This window comes from Apostichopus japonicus, chromosome 12, assembly GCF_037975245.1.
Source record: "Apostichopus japonicus isolate 1M-3 chromosome 12, ASM3797524v1, whole genome shotgun sequence".
Classification (NCBI taxonomy): Eukaryota; Metazoa; Echinodermata; class Holothuroidea; order Aspidochirotida; family Stichopodidae; genus Apostichopus; species Apostichopus japonicus.
The window spans coordinates 18,797,595-18,820,272 of record NC_092572.1 but is presented as its reverse complement, the minus strand read 5'-3'; the positions used below and the strand labels follow the sequence as shown (position 1 = coordinate 18,820,272).

General features: G+C 37.1%; 1 protein-coding gene across 1 annotated transcript; it reads right to left on the bottom strand.

Annotated features, from left to right (window-relative positions):
* Positions 1 to 1,170: 1,170 nt before the first annotated feature.
* Positions 1,171 to 22,645, bottom strand: LOC139977491 (TBC1 domain family member 23-like). The gene is made up of 16 exons (XM_071986842.1): positions 22,519 to 22,645; positions 20,554 to 20,662; positions 19,813 to 19,918; positions 18,718 to 18,922; positions 18,039 to 18,162; positions 17,486 to 17,610; positions 16,405 to 16,555; positions 15,275 to 15,397; positions 14,162 to 14,257; positions 13,618 to 13,788; positions 13,002 to 13,044; positions 12,163 to 12,275; positions 11,673 to 11,812; positions 10,753 to 10,835; positions 7,793 to 7,931; positions 1,171 to 6,286 (listed from the first exon to the last, which is right to left on the bottom strand). Exons 1-16 carry the CDS (start codon positions 22,548 to 22,550, stop codon positions 5,773 to 5,775), a joined length of 2,274 nt encoding a protein of 757 aa, XP_071842943.1. The 5' UTR covers positions 22,551 to 22,645; the 3' UTR covers positions 1,171 to 5,772.
* Between the last annotated feature and the right edge of the window lie 33 nt (positions 22,646 to 22,678).

Below are 22,678 nucleotides of genomic sequence, written 5' to 3'. Positions count from 1 at the left end.
TACGGAACCAAGCAAGTAGAGTGATTTAGTTTATGCGTCGTTTACGTCATGAATGGTCTTTATAGGTATCCGTACTAAAATGAACCAATTTTTAAATCGCATCAGCTACTTGTTATGACATTATTTCTATTACATGATGCTGTCAATGGAAAGTTACTAATACTGCAAAGGATTGCTTGTCTTGTGACGTTTTTTTTCGGTTGAGGTCAAATATTGTAGAATAATGAATTTTGTGTTGATACATGGTGTTAGGCTGATCTTACCTTACCTGTGTTGTATTGTAACATTAGGTTCACAGCGCTCACTTTTCGAAATGTGTGTTTGCGTTTTCCACCGGCAAAGTGGGGACACCAATTCAACGGTGTCTTTTAAGTGACTATTTTACTTGCTGTACGTGAGCTTGTGCACTCGGCTTCCATAATACGTATAGTAATACGAAAGTGGTATTTATTGACTAAGTGTTGAAAACAGGACAATACTTATGAGATGGAAATTTCTAAAAATGGCAGAGGGCATACCCCGACTTCAATCGTCAGTTGGGAGGAATTGGTTAGGTACTTTTTTCTAACAGGGTTGTGTGTGAATGAATGGAATGGTTTGCCTGAGAAAGTTGTACTTGCAATTAAGTAGTGTGAATGGGTTTAAGAATGCTTTGGACAAGCACTTTAAGCATTGTAATTGGGTCTGATTTTTGGTGTCTTCAGTATTTTCCTCTCCCATAGGGTGGGTCCTTGATGGGGACTTGATTGTCTCTCCTGATCCTTTTTTCTACTTAACTGAACTAACCATAAAATATGCCTCAGACTAAGTCAAATTTCCCCCCCTTTTTTTCAGTGAGAGGGCAGACCCCCCCCCCCCTCCGCCATCTTACATACAGCTTTAACGAACCCAGGTCCATCTCCTGATTTATAAAAGCCTTCATTCTCCTCATGCCCTCCTACCATATCGGGTTTAGCCTCTACTTAAATGGGTTGTTTTTTAACTGAATTTTGTAAATTCTTCAATGACCTTTGACCTTCCAACCACATCTGCTTAGTAATATGTCAACCGCAGTTTCAACGGTTTCATTGTCAAACAGACAGACACACATACAGACTCACAGGAGACAGACCATGGCAATAGCTTTACAATTGTTTGCAACTTAACAATGACAAAACAGACACTGATAAATGTGATTTGCTGATCTTGTGTTCATCTTTCCAACAAATCACAAGAAAACAGTTATATTTCTGCTACATCAAGGTAACCTATTCACAATACTAATTTGCTGTTTTAGACCAATTTTCTGCAGGTTACCCTTCAAATCTAGACAAAATGCATGACATTAGATACTATATAAAGCAGAGTGACATTTATACAAGATTCTTACAGTAATCCAATTACTATTTAATTAAACTAAACTTTAATATTTCATTGAATACAAAAAAAAAAAAAAAAAAATTGAAGAAGAAGAAATATAGATATGTAATGTTAATGCGATCAATAAATTAGTTCTTTTTCTTATAGGCATACTGTACACAGTAATAACAAGACTTATTGCAAATATATGGACTATATCACCAGCAAGGTTTAGCAGATCAAATCAGCCAAAATGTTTCATCGTAAAATTTAGTTAAATTAAGGGAAAATACATCAATTTGCAGACCTGTAATACATCACTTCACCGAGTGGAACCATCACCAAAAATATTCCTAAGACAAGTTGAGTAGCTAACTTGAAAATATCCAAAGGGAAAACTTGATAACATGTTGGAGTGTGAGGACACTGTCAGGTTTAGGCAATGCCCCTCCACCCACCCCCCCCCTCCTGCCGAAGGAACAGAATTAATCGTAAATGACATCAGAGATTTACAGAATGATAAAAGATGGTCATTGGTCACGTAAAAACACTAGCTGGCATTTGATTGGCTAATTTTGGCAGCAGAATATTACTCACAGCAGCTGATCAAACTCAATGTTTTCCTCCGAACATCAGTAATTTGCTGACCACAGCCCTTCTGAAATTGGATTTATAATGCAAATTGTGGACCAAACCCCTTTTCACATTGATATTAGCTATTCATATTTGTTGACAAAACCCTCTTTTACATTTGTATTAATTATATTAAAAAGAGAAATTTAAACCATATTTCTTCTTTTCAAAATTCACTTCTTATTTGAAAGCTTCTGATAAATTCTATCGTTATGAAAGCTTGGCATAAAATCAAAAATTTACCAAAATCAATTGAAAAAGAAGCTGTCTTTAATGCCTGCTACTATCTGTATCCTTTTGGATCTACTGGTCTAAACTTGATAACAAGATACTACACAAGATCACTCAGCAACAAAGAATGACGTCATTATGACATCAGAGAAGAATTAATCTGTGACAAAACAATAGCCCTTATGAATATACAAAATGAGAAGTTAACATGCAATAAAGAATAGAATAGAATTTAACAGACACACATGCACCATTGGAATGGAAGTTTATAATACATACTAAATATCAAAGTAAACTTTATTTAACCAAAAAAAAAAATAATAATTACACATCTCTTTCTGAACTTCCCCAATTCCCAAAGGTTCAATTATAATTCTAAATACTTTTGAGTTCCTCTATATCAGGTCCTATTGATACAATTCACCTGTTCTTAGTGCAGCGGACATGTTTGCAGCCTGCAGAGAGCCTTATAACAGAAAATGGAGATGGTTCGTGATAAGCATCCATACAATATGACTCTCAAATGAAACCGTTGATGAACTACACACACACATATCTGGTAGTTTTAAACTTACATGGCAGATCTACAGGGGGATCCCGTGGGGGCCCTGGTCCCCATCTTCTGAACTTTTGGCACTAAAAATGTGCTTGAAACATAATTTATATCAAACCAATGCGAAACGTGTGGTTCAAAGCAAAGTCAATCTACCTCTTGAATTTTGAGTTCCAGCCACTTGCATTATACCATTACATAGCAAAAGAAATTTTTAGTCATTGCTTTTAATTGATGTTTTGTTTTTTGGTGGTACTCTACCAATAATTATTGCCGTTCTGGTTCCTTACTCTGTGAAATCCTAGATCTACACCACTGCCATATAACATCAGCAAGAGGGAGAGTGAGGTGCAGTGGGGGAGGGGGGGGGAGGGACTGGATCATTAATTACTATGATCACAGGAAAGTAAAGGCATACATACAGACAGATTAACAGATTGACAATTTCATTTACTTTCATACTTTTGTAGATTTGTTTTACTCATGGAAAGAATTCTAAAAGGAATAAACATTACTCGCATACATTCTGCAGAGGTGAGGCATACCCGACTGGTTATAGGTGTCTATCCAGTTAATACAACAGCACATTTAGCCTTGAGTCTCTTTAAGAGTTGGATATGGTAAAGCAAGCAACATTTGAATTCAAAGTTACAGCAGGATTAAAATAGAAATTTGCCGACAAAGAGTGGATTTAGAGAGATTTGGGTCACCCTCCATTCAAGACATATTGATTTTATCGCCTCATATAAACGTAAATGTCTTTAACGACTATTTCATTATCATTAATATTCCTTAAATTTGCAGTTCTCTTGGGGAACTGTGTTATAAAGTCATCGTTTACAAATTCCAGACATGGAAATTTTTGTGTATTTAATTTTACATACAGCCAACTTTCATCTAAATGTGTGCTGAACTTAGCCATAACCATATCAGATATAAATAAAACAAAATGTCATCTCGGGTAAAAAAATCAAACATAATGTTGTTAGCTGATATGTTTTATAATTGCATATCTAATAGAATACAACAACAGTGACACCACATATGAAGGATCATATTAATTTTAAATAGAATAGAAATGGAAAAAGAAAATTAAACAAACAAGCACATATTCTGCATACTGAATCGGTCGGCTTTACCTGACTATTGGAAATCTATGATGTCATATTATTACATCAGTGTTTCTTGACCTTTTCCATTAATCACACCCTGTTAGCAATTGAAAAAATCAAAAAAACCTGTGCAACCTCTTTAGTGTCTGTGGGGTGTCTTTGTTGTTTATGCTTGTTTTCAGATCTGCTAGAATCCTTTCTGAGCTTCAACACCCCTAGGGGTGACAAAGACACCCGGTTCCTACATGATCTTCAAAACCCCCAGGGGTGACATAGACCCCAGGTTCCTTCATGAGCTTCAACACCCCCAGGGGTGACAAAGACCCCTGGTTAAGAAATACCAATTTAGATGATATGTGTGGTTCACAGCAAAGTCAATATACCTGTTGAATTTTGAGTTTTCAGCCACTTGCAATTTACCATTCATGTCAGGGATTTGAGCGATGGGATGCTAAACACCGTTCACAGGATTGCAGATATTCTCACCCCTAAAACTCTTCGGCATATATTTACTGGACTCCTTAAATCTGTCCAGTATGAGTCCTTTATTGCCACTGGCCCCCTTGGAGATCACCAGAGTTGTGATTTAATTCACTACTAATGCACCACTGTTTATGCTAATGATTTATAATAAAACCCAATGGTTAATCAGACCTCTTCTCTGAGTATCAACTGCACACAGATGACAACACTGTCTACAGTGGTAAGTCTACCTGTTCAAAACTTTTACATTACCTTTGCCAAAAGCAAGTGTGCTTATTACTTCTATGTAGGGCTGTACATTTCTCTGAATATGCATGAGACAAACATCTCCGAATAGTTTTAATAGCAATGCATTCATTCATAAGGTCCAGAGTCACTGCAAGATTAACGTATGTTGTCCAGTTACAGAGTTGTTGAAAATGGACGATTCATAATCATGGACGTTAAATATCAATGTAAGAGACTGACTTTGGTCAGCTTGCGGCCTTGATAAGCCAATGAGGCATCTTTGCGAGTTCCTGCTTGCAGGAGGATCTTAAAAAAACATACATACATACAATAGCAATGCAAGTAGCTCTAGGCCTATGTCTAAATATCAATGCTACCAGCTTACATGGGATGCTGCTGAGCTAAGATGCTCTTGAACAAAGAGTGGTGAAAGAAGTAAACGAAACATGCCTAACATTGACTATAAGACAAATAAAGTGGTGAAATATCAGGTGTGATACCCTTCCCTTGTTAAAATATCCTGGCTCTGCTACTAATCCTGCCTCGTGGCAATATTACCCTGTGTCCTGACCACACCATCGATACTCTACATGGGTGACAATGTGAAATATCAAGATGCCTTCTAAAGACTAGGACGGCTGCTCTTTCAGAAGACCCCTTCACACACAGACAATATCATAAGGTCCCTGGTTCGAGTCACTCCAAGATTAATGTCTGTCATCCAGTTACAGAGTTGTTCACAATTGACAATTCATAATCATGGACTTTAAAATATGAATCTAAGAGACTGACTTCGGTCAGCTTGCGGCTTTGATGAGCCAATGATGGCTTCTTCGCGAGTTCCTGCTTGCAGGAGGATCTGAAAATACATACATATCATATCTTAGCCTTCTTAGGGTAGACAAAACTTGTGTATTCTACAGCTGTAGTGTTAGATGTTTGTGGCTGAAAGATGAAACATGTCTAACAATGACTTCCGTTAACACTGCATTTTGTCTGGTACAGAAATCAATCTCTCTCTGTGTTAACAATGACTTCTGTGAAGATGGCTGATTCAGAGGATATCTCTCAGCAGCTATTCAATAAATCACCTCTGTTAGATCTCAAAGCTGTTCTATCAAATTTTTTTTCATTGGTCTTTCTGGCCCAGTCTTTCCCAGTTTCTTATATGATTTGTTGCAAATCCCGCACCGATCAAGATTGCTCCGATTCGATCGTTTCTAATTCGTCTTTCACCTTCTCCTCTTTGTCTTCTATTACTTCCTCCGCTTCTTCTGGTTTCTCCTCGTCCTCCTTCTCTTCCTCCTTCTCCTGATCCTCCTCTTTAACTTCCTGAGGAGGTTTTTCTTCTGAAACAGTTGCATCTTCCTCCTTTTCTTTCATATTTGCTTCTTCCAAGGCCTGTTCCTCCCTCCGATCTATTTTACGGATGGCCTCGGGACCTTCTATACAAGTCACTATCTGTTGTTTGATAAGTTTTGTCGCGTCAGGTGCCTCGGGTAAGTACAACCGATCGATGGCATACACAATAGTTTCGTTGTTCTTGTTAACACGTCCGTACCTGAATGTGATCAGTTCGGCACACCGCTTCTTGGAGGTGATGCGTACCACCTCGCGTAATGGTCTCCGTGCCATTATATAGGAAAAAGTTTTACGATCTTTTGCTTCTCGGAGAATGTAGATGTGGCTGCACGTCAAGAGCAGATGACTGGAAATGATTTAAAAAAAAAAAAAAAAAAAAATTGATTAAATAAATTTGAAAGTATAACTGAAGTTTTAATTTCTATGCATGCATAACTTGGAGTTGTTGTACAATGTGTCATCATGTGACATAGCATTGGTCTCAGGAAGTAGGTTAACAGATTGTCTAAGAAAGTGGTTAAGTTTTCAATCTGAAGATAGCCAAGCTGCACGGTAATGCTATTAAATTTATTATCATGGGGTAGTCGTATACTTAAATGAAAAAAGTATGACAAATGTAGGTATGCAACGTAGAAACATGTAGGTCAAAAATTGGGCACAATAGCCGGGCAATGTATGGCTGACGGAAGACTGAGACTAACAAAATTATTTCAAATAATAATAATAATAATTTATTCTTATATAGGGCTTTACATCAAAGAATGATCTCAAAGCACTTCACAAAATCGCATAAAATATTACAACTTAAAATTAAAACAGCTTAAAAATAAAACAGCCTAAAAATATTGCATTCTAAAAATGACAAAAATAATTCACACTCATATCTTGTTAATACTGAAACTCAAAAATGTTGAGTCTTATTGGGAACATACAGTTTACATCATACAGAGATGCCACAAAAATATGACACTTTCATGATCACCTTTGTAATTATGAAAGGTAACATTTATGGGAAGTTTCATAGTTCCATATGATACTTTCATATGGAGAACAATAGAAATCGGAAAGTACATGCTTATGTAAAGAGGGCTTTATAAGGGTGTTGGAGACAATCGTTTGAAGTGACACTTCATACGGTTCGAAGGGTTCAACCGTAAGTGAAAGTATGCTAAAATACTACGTTAAGGTGTTAAGATTTTAAAGCCTGCAACACACTGCCATATTGATCAAGACCTGACTTGACTCATATGTGGAGAATTGTGGATAGTTGGGCAGTGTTCTTTAGACTGCTACTGATAACATTTAGTCTGTTTTCAGCCGCTCCAGTAGGGAAACTGTAACATACATTGAAACTAGGCAAGATTGTATAACTTCAATCTTCATGTTAGGTATTGTGTAAAATGCGGATCTAAGTAAGGCTGTAAAACATTGACCCTAATATACCGTATGGTGAAACGAGATGCTAAACAAGGCTGTAAAATATCAACCGTTATGTTGGATGTGGTATGAAGTCAAACTAACAAGATTCAACAGCTTTTACCCATAACCAAAGGTAAGGTTAAGTAATCATCTTTGAACAAGGTTTTTACTATTCCCCACCTCTGTCAGTATGAATTTGGTTTCGCGTCCTACCCAAGGAAAACATGGTTTTAATGGCACTCAGTAAGGTACGAGCAGATTTTTTCGATATTCAATTTACTACGGCACCACCAATGCATGCTTAGATAAGACACTGAAGCAAGTTTCTCACATATACGAGGTGAGGTGCTTATCAATCACTGCTGCATACTTTTAGTGTTATTAATGAGTACTGTCACATTAAAGTAACCACTGTAGGAGGAGGAACACTTACCCAGGATAGGTATGCCCACTGGCTTTGACCTCCTGACACTTGAAATATTTAAGAACATCAGGTTTATTCAGCCAGACGTCAGTATTAACCAATTCCCGTCTCTCCTCGTCGGAGGATAAATTGCCACCGCTTACGTTATCTGAAGTAGGAGAAAAATAGAAAAGACAGTTTACTATAAAAAGGTTGAGATTGAGAGATTTTTACTCTTCTCCTGGTATACGGTAGCTCCTGAAATACTCCACTATCCTTTAATTTAGATTCTTAAAACTGTTTGCAGAATCCATGGTATAGACACTGATGTATTTCACTGCCTGCTGATATTGAGAGACTGGAGTATCTCAACATTAACTGGTAGAATAATATATCGCTGTCTGTAAGTCTCCCCATTGATAGTCTGTAGATATTCACATGATTAAATATCCCTGATATAGACACTGATATATTTCACTGCCTGCTGATATTAAGAGACTGGAGTATCTCAACATTAACTGGTAGAGTAATATATCACTGTCTGTAAGTCTCCCCATTGATAGTCTGTAGATATTCACATGATTAAATATCCCTGATATAGACACTGATGTATTTCACTGCCTGCTGATATTGAGAGACTGGAGTATCTCAACATGAACTGGTAGAGTAATATATCGCTGCCTGTAAGTCTCCCCATTGATAATCTGTTGATATTCACATGATTAAATATCCCTGATATAGACACTGATGTATTTCACTGCCTGCTGATATTGAGAGACTGGAGTATCTCAACATTAACTGGTAGAGTAATATATCACTGTCTGTAAGTCTCCCCATTGATAGTCTGTAGATATTCACATGATTAAATATCCCTGATATAGACACTGATATATTTCACTGCCTGCTGATATTGAGAGACTGGAGTATCTCAACATGAACTGGTAGAGTAATATATCACTGTCTGTAAGTCTCCCCATTGATAGTCTGTAGATATTCACATGATTAAATATCCCTGATATAGACACTGATGTATTTCACTGCCTGCTGATATTGAGAGACTGGAGTATCTCAACATTAACTGGTAGAGTAATATATCGCTGCCTGTAAGTCTCCCCATTGATAGTCTGTAGATATTCACATGATTAAATATCCCTGATATAGACACTGATGTATTTCACTGCCTGCTGATATTGAGAGACTGGAGTATCTCAACATGAACTGGTAGAGTAATATATCGCTGCCTGTAAGTCTCCCCATTGATAATCTGTAGATATTCACATGATTAAATATCCCTGATATAGACACTGATGTATTTCACTGCCTGCTGATATTGAGAGACTGGAGTATCTCAACATTAACTGGTAGAATAATATATCGCTGTCTGTAAGTCTCCCCATTGATAGTCTGTAGATATTCACATGATTACATATCCCTGGTATAGACACTGATATATTTCAATGCCTGCTGATATTGAGAGACTGGAGTATCTCAACATTAGCTGGTAGAGTAATATATCGCTGCCTGTAAGTCTCCCCATTGATAGTCTGTAGATATTCACATGATTAAATATCCCTGATATAGACACTGATATATTTCACTGCCTGCTGATATTGAGAGACTGGAGTATCTCAACATTAGCTGGTAGAGTAATATATCGCTGCCTGTAAGTCTCCCCATTGATAATCTGTAGATATTCACATGATTAAATATCCCTGGTTTACACCCTGATATAGTAAGCTTTGTAGTTCACCACCCCATAAGAGATAGCAGATAGTAAAATATCACACTTTTCTCTGATGGACACTTGGATATTGAATTACTTCATTACCCCCTAATTCATATATACATATATAGAGAGAGAGAGAGAGTATATATTGAAATATTTCGCTATCCTCTACGAGACAATAGGCGTAGAATATGTTAGTGCACCCTGATAGTTAGCATTAAATTAATATCATAAATTACTCCCTGAAAAAGTCTCTAAGTAATCATCTTAAATGCATCAATAAGAAGTGCTTTGTTGTATTCATAAACTTTCAGAGTTGGCAATTATTTTTCCCTGAAGGATATGACTCCTATGGCACTCAGAGCTAATGTCATTTATTCATTCGAAGGTTCTTGTGACAGGAATCAGGCTTACATTGGTTAGACCAAGAGGCATTTAGCTGTGAGAGTCAAGGAGCATCTTTCTGGGAAATCTGCCATCTTTGAACATATAAACCAGTACAGAGATTGTAAGACCGAAAGCAGCATAAACAATTTTCATGTTATAGCAACTGGCAACTCAGACTTTGAGATTAGTCAGCGATTCCAACATGGATCCTCCTACCTACTCAATGTATTTTAAACTTTGCTACATTTATCAATATGTTATCACGAAATGGCTACAGACTTATGGAACTATATATTTTTAAAGCCAACTCTACCTGAGGAGGAAGATGAGATATCTTCGAAAACGTTCGAACAAACATGACGCTTGTAAATATTATTGTCTTGTGTTGCTCATTTATTTGGTTCTGTAAATCTGCAACTCTTCCTAAACTTCTTTACTCCCTGAAAGACTAGTACATCTGGAAATATTTGACTACCTTCTGATGAGAAAGTGACACAGTCTACTTGACATCATTGTGAAATCCCTCATGTACAACTGTAAATGATGTATTACCCTGTTATATTCAGTAGTAAAATTGCATAGATTCATTTTACTTAAAAATAAATTTTACTAACCAAAACTTTTTCACCTCTTGTAATACATTCACCTTGTTATCACAGCTAAGCTTAATTGTAGGATATATCGTATAGAAAGTGCATTTCCGTGAACACAATTACACACACTTCCTTTACGTACATCCTACACAAACAAATAAGAACATTTCTTCTGGATACTTTCTAGCCTTGATGTGGATAATTGTGTGCGACATTTCTTCCCTCGTTAAATTATTCATTAGCACATGTTAACGAGCCTTGGGAATTAATCATACGCTACTGACCTCCTTCTTCATCGTCATCTGCTATTGTGAATACGGACTGCATGTTGCGATACCTCGTCCCTGTATCTTCACTTCTAACGTGCCTGCATGGATGATACAAACAGTAGATTTAACTTAGACCTATCAGATATTAGTGTAGTGGGGAACTAGGGAGCAGTTAACGGAGTATTTTCAACTACGCAAAATTGCCCACAGCTCTTTGATAGTACCTGTATATAGCTTCTCATAATAACTCTAAATGATAACAGAATATCTGCAACAATGTAGACGATGGACAAGATGAGTAACACAGAAATCAGGGTTTGGATGAGCTTGAAGATTCACACAATATGAACATATATACACAATGATGCCTGTATGAAACAGGAACATACAAGCATTGACAGAATGAAACAGGAAGATGCACAATGATGCCTGTATCAAACAGGAACATATAAACAATGACAGAATGAAACAGGAACACACGTAATGATGCTTGTATCAAACAGGAACATGCAAACAATGACAGAATGAAACAGGAACATGCACAATGATGCCTGCATCAAACAGGAACATACAAACAATGACAGTATCAAACAGGAACACACATAATGGTGCCTGTATCAAACAGGAACATACAAACAAAGACAGAATGATTGAACACACATAATGATGCCTGTATCAAACAGGAACATACAAACAATGACAGTATCAAACAGGAACAGATGCCTGTATCAAGGAAATGATGTTCTGTTAGATACAGGAACCTATCAAACACGAGCATTAACAGCAACCACAGTATGAAACAGGAATATACAAGCACTGGCAGTATCAAACAAGAACTTACATAATGATGCCTGAATCCCCAAACACCACCCTTGATATAAATTCTTCTACATCAATTGATTACAACTATAAATGTATTTATTCTTCACACTTGCCTCTCTTCTTCCACTGCTTCGTTCTTAATAAACTCTACCATTCTGTCCTTCATGAATCCTCCCTTTGTTTTCAGAGTGTTGGTGAATCGCCCCATCAGAGCAGCACCCTTCTCTGAGAGTTTCTGAGGAGAATCCCCAAACTAAGAAACGAGAAAGGAACCAATATGAGCGGGGAAATAAATATTACATTCTGTACTTGCAGACAGTGAGCACCGTTTTGTGAAAAGACATTTATACAAGTTACTTTATCTCTAGCCAAACCACCCCCTTGTGCAATCAGGTACAGATACACTGTTGATGCTGTCACTAATGGCTAATATTTGCAACGATTACTAGCGACATCACTAGGTCGTGACTGTGACCCATGACAGTGCACCCTTGCTTCCAAGAACAGACAGGTCAGATTTGCAGCCTATTAAACTCGTTTTCTACTACTTGACACGGTAATAATTACGTAGGGGGAGATTTGGGGAAACCCTGGCTATCTTACTTGAGAGCTGATGGAGAATGTTCCACTATCATCAGAGCCTGCTGCATCAGGCTGTCTTACGATACAAGACTTTAAAATCTGCTCTGATTCCTTCTCCAGCAACTTGAGTAAGGCTAAGGAAAAAAAAGAACACCTGGGATTAGTAAAATAATCTTGATAGTAATAGAATGTTATGTAGAATGTTTTGATAGTTTCTTTAAGTAGTACACTTTCACTACTTTGTCTTTTAAGTTTGTTTTATTAAATTTGCATTCTGAATTTCTGTTTTCCACACTTTTTTAACCTCTTACAATTGCCTGAGATCCACTTGATTCCATAATTGTTACAATTCCATTAAAATCCTCCCATGAAATCATATGTTAACAACCTTTTGTATCTCATCCACCTCTTAAACATTACCAGTAATGATTTCAGCTGCCCTAGGTGTGTCTTCGGCTCAACCACTGCGTTCCCAGAGTTGTCTACCCCTTTAACTGAAATATAGTTATAGTTAAACGCCGGCACCATGCCCGTTTAAGTCATCGGATGGCTGTTCTACAAATTAAGATCTTAGATTCGAGACGTCATACAGCTCAAATGTCTTACTGGACTGATAATGTTACAAGTTAATATTAGAATAGTTAGAACATAAAGTTTTTTCTGTCTGGAGTTTCTTTTCTTCTCTTTCCAAGAGCGTATCATGAAAATATAACAAGCAGCAACTCATGTTAATGGTTTGGCTGACACAAGAATGTAAAACTGGATTATTGGGGCATGCACAACATACTCCACTAACATTACTAGACAAAGAGCACTACTCGGGTTTGAGTATGGCAGTGTTATTGAGTCGGTGTACTTACCAGCATATCCTCCACATACTATACTAACATATTGTGTCTTTTTCTGGAAATAACAAGAGGAGAAATTGAAGCTCTTTAGAACAGCGAAGACAAATTGAAGCTCTTTAGAACAGCGAAGACAAATTAATATATCATCAAAACATAATTCTTGCAAATGATTACAGTATGAAAACAGCAAAATGATAGGAGAAATACACAAAGCTACATAATTTTCTTGTTGCCATGATAACCAACAAAGAGCAATGGATGTATCATCAAATAAATTTCTAGTACATTTTCGACTGTTAAAGTTTGCTAATTGTTTCGTCCTTTTTAGTTTTCCCACTTGTTAATGATTACATCAAACTGATAGGAGAATACACAAGCTACATATTTCTTTGTTGCCATGGTTACCAACAAAGAGAAATGGATATATCATCAAAATATAATTCTTGTATATATTCGACTATTAAAGTTTCCTAAATCTTTCCTTCTTATGTAGTTTCCTCACTTGTAAATGTTTAAAGCAAAATGAGTGGAGAAATACACAAAGCTACATAATTTTTGTTGTTCCCATGGTTTCCTCTCCTTCTCACTATTATCTACATGACGACAGAGTCCATCGATCTCGTCTCACCTGGAGGAAATTTGCGACCACCATGTGAAGGTACTGGTCCTCCTCCTCTTGTCCTGTTCCCAGGAAGCAGAGATGCTCGCCCGCCGCTTGGGATTCAGCATCTATCGACTGTTTCTGCGCTGTGAATAACGCTTTAACGGCACTGGCAAATTCTTGGGGTTGCTGCAACATCTGTTTGTTTACAAAATAGAGTAGAGTACTCTTTATAGGGTACTCTGTTATATGGTACTCTTTATGGCAGATGGGTACTCATTGTCACATTGCATAGTGCAGGGTGACTCCCATTAAAGGTATAACAATAGAGTAGAGTAATCTTTATAGGGTACTCTGTTATATGGTACTCTTTATGGCAGATAGTACTCACATTGCAACATGCAGGGTGACTGCCTGTTAAAGGTACAACCAATGGAAGGCACCTGTGTCCAAAAATCAAACCAAACTTACGTGGAGTATCAGTAACAATACAGTGAAACATCAATCATGTTTTGTTGGGCAAACTGTTTACTCCAAATGCATATTTTTCAGTCATTAGGTTTATACCTACCAGGTTAGAATCCAGATGAAAGGCAGTGGCAAGATGACTCTTATTATATTGATCGGCTGGTCGACAGTCCACCACAAAATAACTCACATTCTCGCCCTAGAGAAGAAAAAACAGATAAAATTCTGATACATCCAGTCATTGTTCGTACGGTTTATATGACATAAACAAGAACTGACTGCCGTTTATCCAAATATAGTTTTTGTGATAACACGCAGTGCAGTATTAAGTTCTATCTGTACTACGAATAAACTGGTAAGACAAAGATATATAAATGTAGAAGAAACAGTAAACTTCTTGGAACAAGTTTAAACACACAAACCATTAAGTGAGTAAAACAAACCAAATTGTAACCAGATTACATTTTGCAAAATGGATACACCTTTCTCTCTTGAACTAAATCTCCCTTTACAAACAAAATAGTAACATCTTTGACAAAATTTATAGTTGGGTATTAGGACACTTAAAATATTTGTCATTTCAGTATTTAAGAGAAAGAAACTTCAATTTAATGTCACGCAGTGATCCAAAGTAAGTCTTGTTGTAACATTTGAGGCTGCAATGAATCCAATGTTTCGTTTCTGGTTTTCTGTTTGTTTCAATGCGCACAATCAGTTCCAATCAACCATAGAAGATCAACATCCCAATCTTAAAAAATGCAAGTCAGGGCAAAGATTTAAGTACCTTTTTTCTGGTTGGAAGACAACCAGGCTTTACTGTCTAGATGTCCAAACAACAAATTTTGGTTGTCTGAAATAATGTAGCAAAACAACAACAAAAACGACCAATAGGTACACTGTAGGAGGGATGCGTAGGTTTGGTCCACCAGCTTTGGACCGGCGAACCTCCCCATTCGGGTGGATCATAGGCCTACCACTATTTATGTTTTATTGCAGCATCTCAAGTGATGGAGAGTGTTACTAGTTTATCATTTCTTGACAGTATTTAGTTACAATGTGATCTGAATTTGATATGGACAAGAAATTGTCCGCGTGGACGACATCCAAAGCTGAGATTTTGGTCATCCGAACAGAATCTTGGTCGTCTTGGACGACTGCACGAACTTTCAAAAACTTGCCTTGAAGAGTTCCAATCTTACTGATACATGGCACTTACGGTTCCTTGTAGAATAGCTTGAAAGAGTTCAGCAGGGTTGACTTGCAGACATAGGGCCATCTGAAGATGTTGGATAGGTTCAATTGATCCACTGATGTTACTGGTAAAGATTGCCTGGTAGTCCTGTGTGTGGATGAGATTTCGGTTAGGTTAGACTGATTTACAGTATCTTGGGATGAACTTCCCTATCGCATTGCAAATACTAAGTAGTGAGTGGAATTTGATATGTGTAAATGGCAAACAATTATTGATCCGAAAAGCTAACTCGGTCAGAAAAATCTCTTAAAGGGATATTCTGGTGGCTGTACTTGATTGATTGACAAAAAATGCTGGATATTTTCTGAATCTTTAGGTCAAGGAAATGAATTTTTCAAATTCGGTTGTATCTGCAATTGCATCTGGCAACAGCCGATTGAGTGCTATGGTTCACGGCAATTGAGTTGAAAATGTTTTCTGTTTTTCTTTATGACATTTAGCTCACTTTATCCATAGACGAATATAATTAGTTTTCTACAACAAAGCTGCATTTTGATGAAACACAGAGAAACTGACAAACCAAATATTACAAAGTATCAAATTTCAAGGACAGATCGACAACAAGAATACAACGTGTAACCAAAACATTAACCAGGTTATGCTTTGGTTACCCTTTCCCCTTGCCACTGGAAATGGCTCCTGACATTTCAAACGATTACAAACGGTAAAATAATGCTTTGGAAAAATGTCTACTTTGAATAACTTACAGAACCCCCTCCATTTGCGATCTACTCTCTGAAAGAATCAAGGGTTTAGCCAGTCAAAGATAGTTACATTAAAGCAGACTTTTAAAACTTTCAAGACCAATCCAATCTTTGCCATTGATTTTCCTGACTCGATTTTATGTCATTTGCTATCGAATGCACAGTTTTATATCATTTTATCTCATATTGGAATTTTTATCTGCAAGTTTGGAAGACCATTTCAGAAGTGAAAAAGTGGATTTCTCGTGGACAAATAGCCCATCTTACTATAGCCAGCCCAGAACCTCCTACATGTTAGGTTTCATTGCTTCTAATGCCACCACCATTTTTATACACTCTTTTATAGCAAAGGCCTGTGGCTGTTTTTTGTTTATTTAAAGTGAACTTTACCCTGCGAAAGGACTGTGGTGTTTTGGATGCATAGTACTGCGCCAATGAGAAGAAGTCTGCAATATCATCTACTTCTAATTGGCTGGGGAATGATGCAAGGGATTCCGCAATTTCCTGACGGCTGCCGTCCTCCAGGGACTGGACATGGTCCCTGAAACAGAAGAAAGGAACCGGATATTATAGAAACTACAAAAAATAACCCTGAGTGCTACTTGTGAAGGAAACATGTCACATATCATAATGAAGGACTTTGATAAATGTTAATTCTGACAAAAATGAGTTTGAAACAGAAAAATGGGGATCTCCAATCTTACCAGCAAGCAACTATCAGATAAATTCCAAATTTAGGATTCCAAATTTAGGAAACCAAACGAATTCAGTAAAAATTAAATCCACACAAAAAATGAATGATGTAGACACTTTGGGTGGTAGAATGAGAAGGAAGGGCATTGACCGGACATGTCTGGTGCACAGTGTTACAAGGTTACTAGTTCATTCTAGACATGGTAGAACGAGAGTACTAAGGTTGTGGGGAGACAGGTAAGAGATTAACATTGAGGACAGGTGTGTTCTTAACCATGCTATTAATCTTTGCCTTTGCTATTTATTTCTATTTAACAGTATATCCTATGTTTACCACATTACAGTAATCATTTTAATTGCTATTTGTCTCTTATTACTAGTTAACCCATTCAGTGTGCATTGGTTAATGAGGTTACCATTAAATTAACCAAAATATTAACCAAGTTATTTACAGCTCCCCCCCCCATCATCCTCCCACTCCCGGTAACTATTTATTAGGCTTTCTTATAATAAGTCATTTTGGGCCATTTCCTTGTCCACTGTCAGCTCTCCTGCAAGGTATTGTGGCAAGAAAACAAATTTGGTGAAATTGTTGACCTCTTAAAGTAACTGTGTTAACTATCTGTGTCTCAAAAAATGAGGCCATTAAGCTTTCCAATATCAGTACTATTGGACGTAATTGAGGCGAAGAAAAGGTCCCTATCGCCCTGACCTTTCCCTCCCCCCCCACCCACACCTCCCTCCCAACCCAACCCTTTCACCTTCCCTGTAAACTTACTTGGCATTGACTAGGATGACTACACCCAAGAAGAAAGTCAGGAATGGATCAGCTTGAAGGAGGTACAATGTCCAAAATGGTTGGATGACCTCTAAGCCACAAGATGAAGCAAATACACTCTTAAACTGCAAGAAAATATAAAGAGAATCATGTCTAAACAGAGAGGGGCATTGACTGTCCAACAAGTACACGGACAAGGTACGGAGAGGGGTGGAATAGTCTGCTGATCAAGTTAATCTGCACGATCCCCTATCATATCATTTACATTTTGCCACTGCAAAGTGTGGCTCTAAAGATGTTTCAGCAACATGAAATTGACTTTTTGAAAAAAAAATTAACCATCAAGGGAAAACTGGCAAGGAAATTTCAATATTTGAAAAACCGGGAACTCTCTTTACCTTTTCAACCTTCCCTTAAAAAGAAGTAAGATAATTGGCTCAGAAATGTCTCACTGTTGAAATAAAGTCATAATGCACATATGTACTGTATCTATATAATGTATCATAAGTCGAAGATAATTCTTTCACTATTAGACACAGAATTGAGTTCTTACCCAAGAAGAAGCATAAGAATCGGGGAATATCTTTCTAGTATCAAGAAAATTGCACATATCCGGTTCATGGTACATCAGCAGTAGTCGGAACAGCTGGAAAGATGCACTCTCTTTCTCTGTTTCCCTGAGATGAAAGACAGAAATGGTGAGAAGAGTTCAAACTACGAACACGGACCCACAGAAGTAGAGTGTTAATGCAGTATACTGAAGATGTGGTTCACGCCAGCCATAAGTGTTGGCTACTTGAGGTTCATAGGTTTTCATATTTTGACTGGAGTAGGTGCTGTTGACATAATATGAACCTATCACCTCTGTGCAATATGTAATATATGCAATTTGTAAAAAGCAAAAAAGAAACGAGTTTGGGCAAAGGAACATAGCAGCTATGAAATTCATCTAACATAAATGGTAAAGTTTTGTTGAATTACAAGCTTCCTTCACATGACTTACGTAATTTGAGCACTGGTACATTGCACTTGCTCTCATACCAGTCACATACACCGACACACCCTCCCTATCATCACAACCTCTGATTCATCTTCACTCTCGACGAGAAATCAAAAATGCATATTTCCAACAATGTTTTACACTAAAAGCAGACAGGGTACGAAGCAAAGTGCATTCCTAACGTTACCAGTTTTTTGGTATGATGTGAAAGTACTTTTGTTGGTCGACATACCTGGGTATATACTTTGTAATGAGAGCATAGAAGCAGTTATAAAGGTCGGATTTCTCCATGCGAAGGGCCACCAGAGGACCGAGGATGTCCAACCAGCCATTGTGTGACTCGTACCTAACGTTCTTAGACTTACAGTAGAAAGTAATCACAGATTCCAAATCACTGGCTAAGGAAAGTTTCTCCTCTTCTGAGTTATCAAATTTGTCTGAAAAAAGAAAATGTCGGCAATACAGACATGATGTGCTTCTTGATGTAAACATAAATGGTCATATAATTGCCGTTACGTGCCACGTAGAACATTACCAGAACTTTTTCTTACATCCTAAACTTAAGCTGTATTTTTAAATTTGTTAAGTTCCTTTAATAATGTAAAACTGAAATACCAAATGGTCCAAGTACAGAAGTACAGATAAGTATGTGTTCAAACAATCTGTTTCTGACCAATACTTGGTCTAAGGAACTCAGTTCATTGCAAAGTTCAAGAAAATTACCCTGCAGATTATTATCAGATTGTTTCATATCTCAGCAGATTAGCTGTTTAAGAAACCTTTCCAAAGGAAATCATCAGGATACAAGAAAGATTTTACAACCCAAATTTTAAAAGTATAAACAAGTAAACAAAGTGTACTTCCATTGTGGCACACAAACTGAGACACACTATCACACAGTACTTCAATTTTTAGTTTGGAGGAGGAGGGGGTCGGGGTGGGGGACTTTTCCCCAAAAATATATGTTACCCTTCAAAAATAGTTTTGATTTGATGATGCACTAACCCTTCCTAACACATGTTCACTTTTGACAATATGTACAACTGATATGTTCAACTAGAAGTTGGAAATCTGGGGCATAAAGAATAATTAAGTGTTAATATTTGTGTAGCACATTGTGGGTGTAAATTTGTTTATGTCTCATAAAATAATGAAGATGGCATTCTTCACTGAGTACAAAATCTGCTCCACATCTTTACTTTTGTGATGAAAAGTGTTGTTTGCATATATCATTTAGGTCTGCGATACCTTTATAAATGACTTCCTGGAGTACTTGGAGGTTAAAAGGAAGGGAGAGAGAGAGAGGGAAGGCAAATGGAAGTCATACCAATAAATTCCTTGCAGTCTTTTCTCAGCTGTGCTTGCTCCTGGAGGTCGAATATGCCATCAAAGGATGAAAGACTGTCAGCCTTGTTGGAAACATTCAAGCAAATCTAAACGGAGGAGGATATGTGAGAGAAAGGAGGTTTAAATAATACTAATTGAGTCGTAAGATAATTTGCCGTGTTCTTAATTGGATGAGATGAACTTTCACAACCAGTTTGCTTCCAGTCAGGGCACCATGTACACTATTTTTAAAATTTTAAAACTTGTATACCGACATTCCTTGTTAAAGATCAATTCAAATTGCCAAGACGTTCTGCTTTTCTAAAGTGGCTGACAACACATAATTTAGAGAACAAGGTTTTGCTCAGTCGTTGATTGACATGGCAAAATTGTTCATTCCACATGTAAATTTGGAGATGTGGTTGGAAAATTTGATAGCTCCTACTTAGCCAGCTATGAAACATTTAAACTATAGATGCAGAAAACTTGTTTCATTTGTAAATTCAAAGTTTTATTTTGATCAGTAGTGGTGCCATGTGGTGAACTAAAGTAACAGGCAATGTTTAAGTTTAAACCTTAATTTTCTTTAATCACTAAGTATTACCACCAGGTTGTGGCACATTCAAATATATTCAATTAAATTTTAACAATTAAAATATTCAAATTTATATTGAGGAGATTGAAGTAGTACATTATACCTTTTACAGCAGCGATGCAATGGACAAATATATATATTGCCTACCTTCCATGCCGGAGCTTTAAACTTCTGTGGAATTTGACGACCATTACAAATATTGCGGAGTCTTCCAAAGTCACAGTTTTCGAGGAGAGCAGCTGCTAGCTCTTCATGCCTGTCCAAAATAAAGAAAGAGGGAAAAGAAATAATAACTTGACTGCCTTTAAATATCTTTATATAGCACAACTGACCAGTTATGATTCAGACACCTACCTGTGTTGGTACAGTATTACTATGTAAAAACTTAAAAGGGACTGCAGATAGTCTAAGAATTTAAGGAAACACAACATGTGCTTTGGAGCAACATTTTGAGATTTTGTGTTAATAAATTCTTCTGACGGGATATAAACGAACTGTTATATGGAATTTTATATGGAATGTTGATGAAATGAAACAAACAGTGCAATGTGTAGTACTCACAAAGTTGCACACAACAAGTTGGGTCAATCACAATCATTAATACAGTATGCTAAGGGACTTAGTGAAGTATCCACTGCACTGGGATACATGCATACATGGTGTAGGGGGAACATGGTATGCACATAAAAGAGGCAATTTTTTCCATCTGTATTTTACTTATTTTGACAAGACTGTGGGCAATTTGGGTACATGAACCTTCATCAATATTGGGTTGAATTCGAGATCTAGTATGGTGCCATCTACGTATATGAGTGGAATGTATTTGAAGTTACATGAATTCCGCCTCTGAGGTGATACATGGGCCAATATAATGGGTACAAATGTGACAACTACAATTAGAATGGTTTAGAAAAACAATTTGTGGATATCTATCTTCCTTTCTTTTACATTGCACATTACAAAGTAACACTTAACACAGATGAGAAGGTTAACCCAATTAACAAAATGTTACTGGATAGCCAAGTGATGATTTAAACCTAGGAAGCCCAGCTTTTGGAAAACATAACATTACCTCTTTACTTCACATAGTCCTAGGTGACAACCAGTAGACCAAATATGCTTTGCTTTACTATCACACTTCAGGAGTAAATTCCTCTGATCAATGATGAAATTCCCAAGATGTTGCATATATGACTTATATGATGGTACAGCCTTGGCTACTGCATCTAATTTTTACCAGGAGTATTTATAGTTCACAACAATAGCATAAAGCATAGTCTGGGGAATGCATTAGGCTATCCTATTCCTACAAAATACTAGTTCTAACCATAGGCGTAGGAGCCCAATTTGATTTGGGGTGGCGAGGGGGCTGTAACGACTTGCCCAAAACATGTTAATTTGCATATCATATAGGCATGCATCGATATTGCATCGCATGCCAATAACATACAATCATTTTCTGTGTTATTACCCTTCCATATTGGTTATAATTATTGGGGAAGTTGTTACAATAATAATGATAGTACTAATAAGTTTAACCATTGAAAAACACATTGCAAATTATTTTTCATTTAGTAGGTGCCCGAAAAATTCTCAGCATATTGCCCGAATTTTCAAAGAAAATTTTGGTTGGGGGGCCCCCTCGCCTCCTACGCCTATGGTACTAACTTAAGTTTAGGCTTAGCCTAGGGCCAACCTAAACTTCAGCTAAGCTTATGCTAACATTAGCCATATCCTAGGCCTAACCAAGGTATTCTTTTCAAGTCTTCAGTTACCTTAAATCATAATAATGTGTATTGTGCATCCTCAAGTAAATAATTGTTGACAACAATTTGACCAATACCAAGTTAGGCCTATATTTGTTCATAATAACAGACCTGCCAGCTAGTAATAATACGCCTAGCCTAACCAGAGAAAAATGATCTTGTGTTAAAATCACACAGCAGAGTGCCGGGGAGGGGTCGTGTACCACCAAAATAATCTGACTGTCAATAATTTTAGAGGCAGACGTCTGGCAAATGTAAAGCAGTTTTATCAAATCTTTTTATTATTTTGCAATATTAACGATTTCATAAAAGAGATAGCTCAAACCCGAGAAACATTCCCTCTCACCAGCTAGTATCTTCCGTATCACTGTCATCCATTTTGTTGACGATGACGTGGGTAGGTAAATATCAATTTAAAAACCAAGAAAATGTCAGATGACTTATAAATAGTTATCTTGTAGGCCAGCATCATTATAACCAACGTCATCAGTAATATTCACATCGAT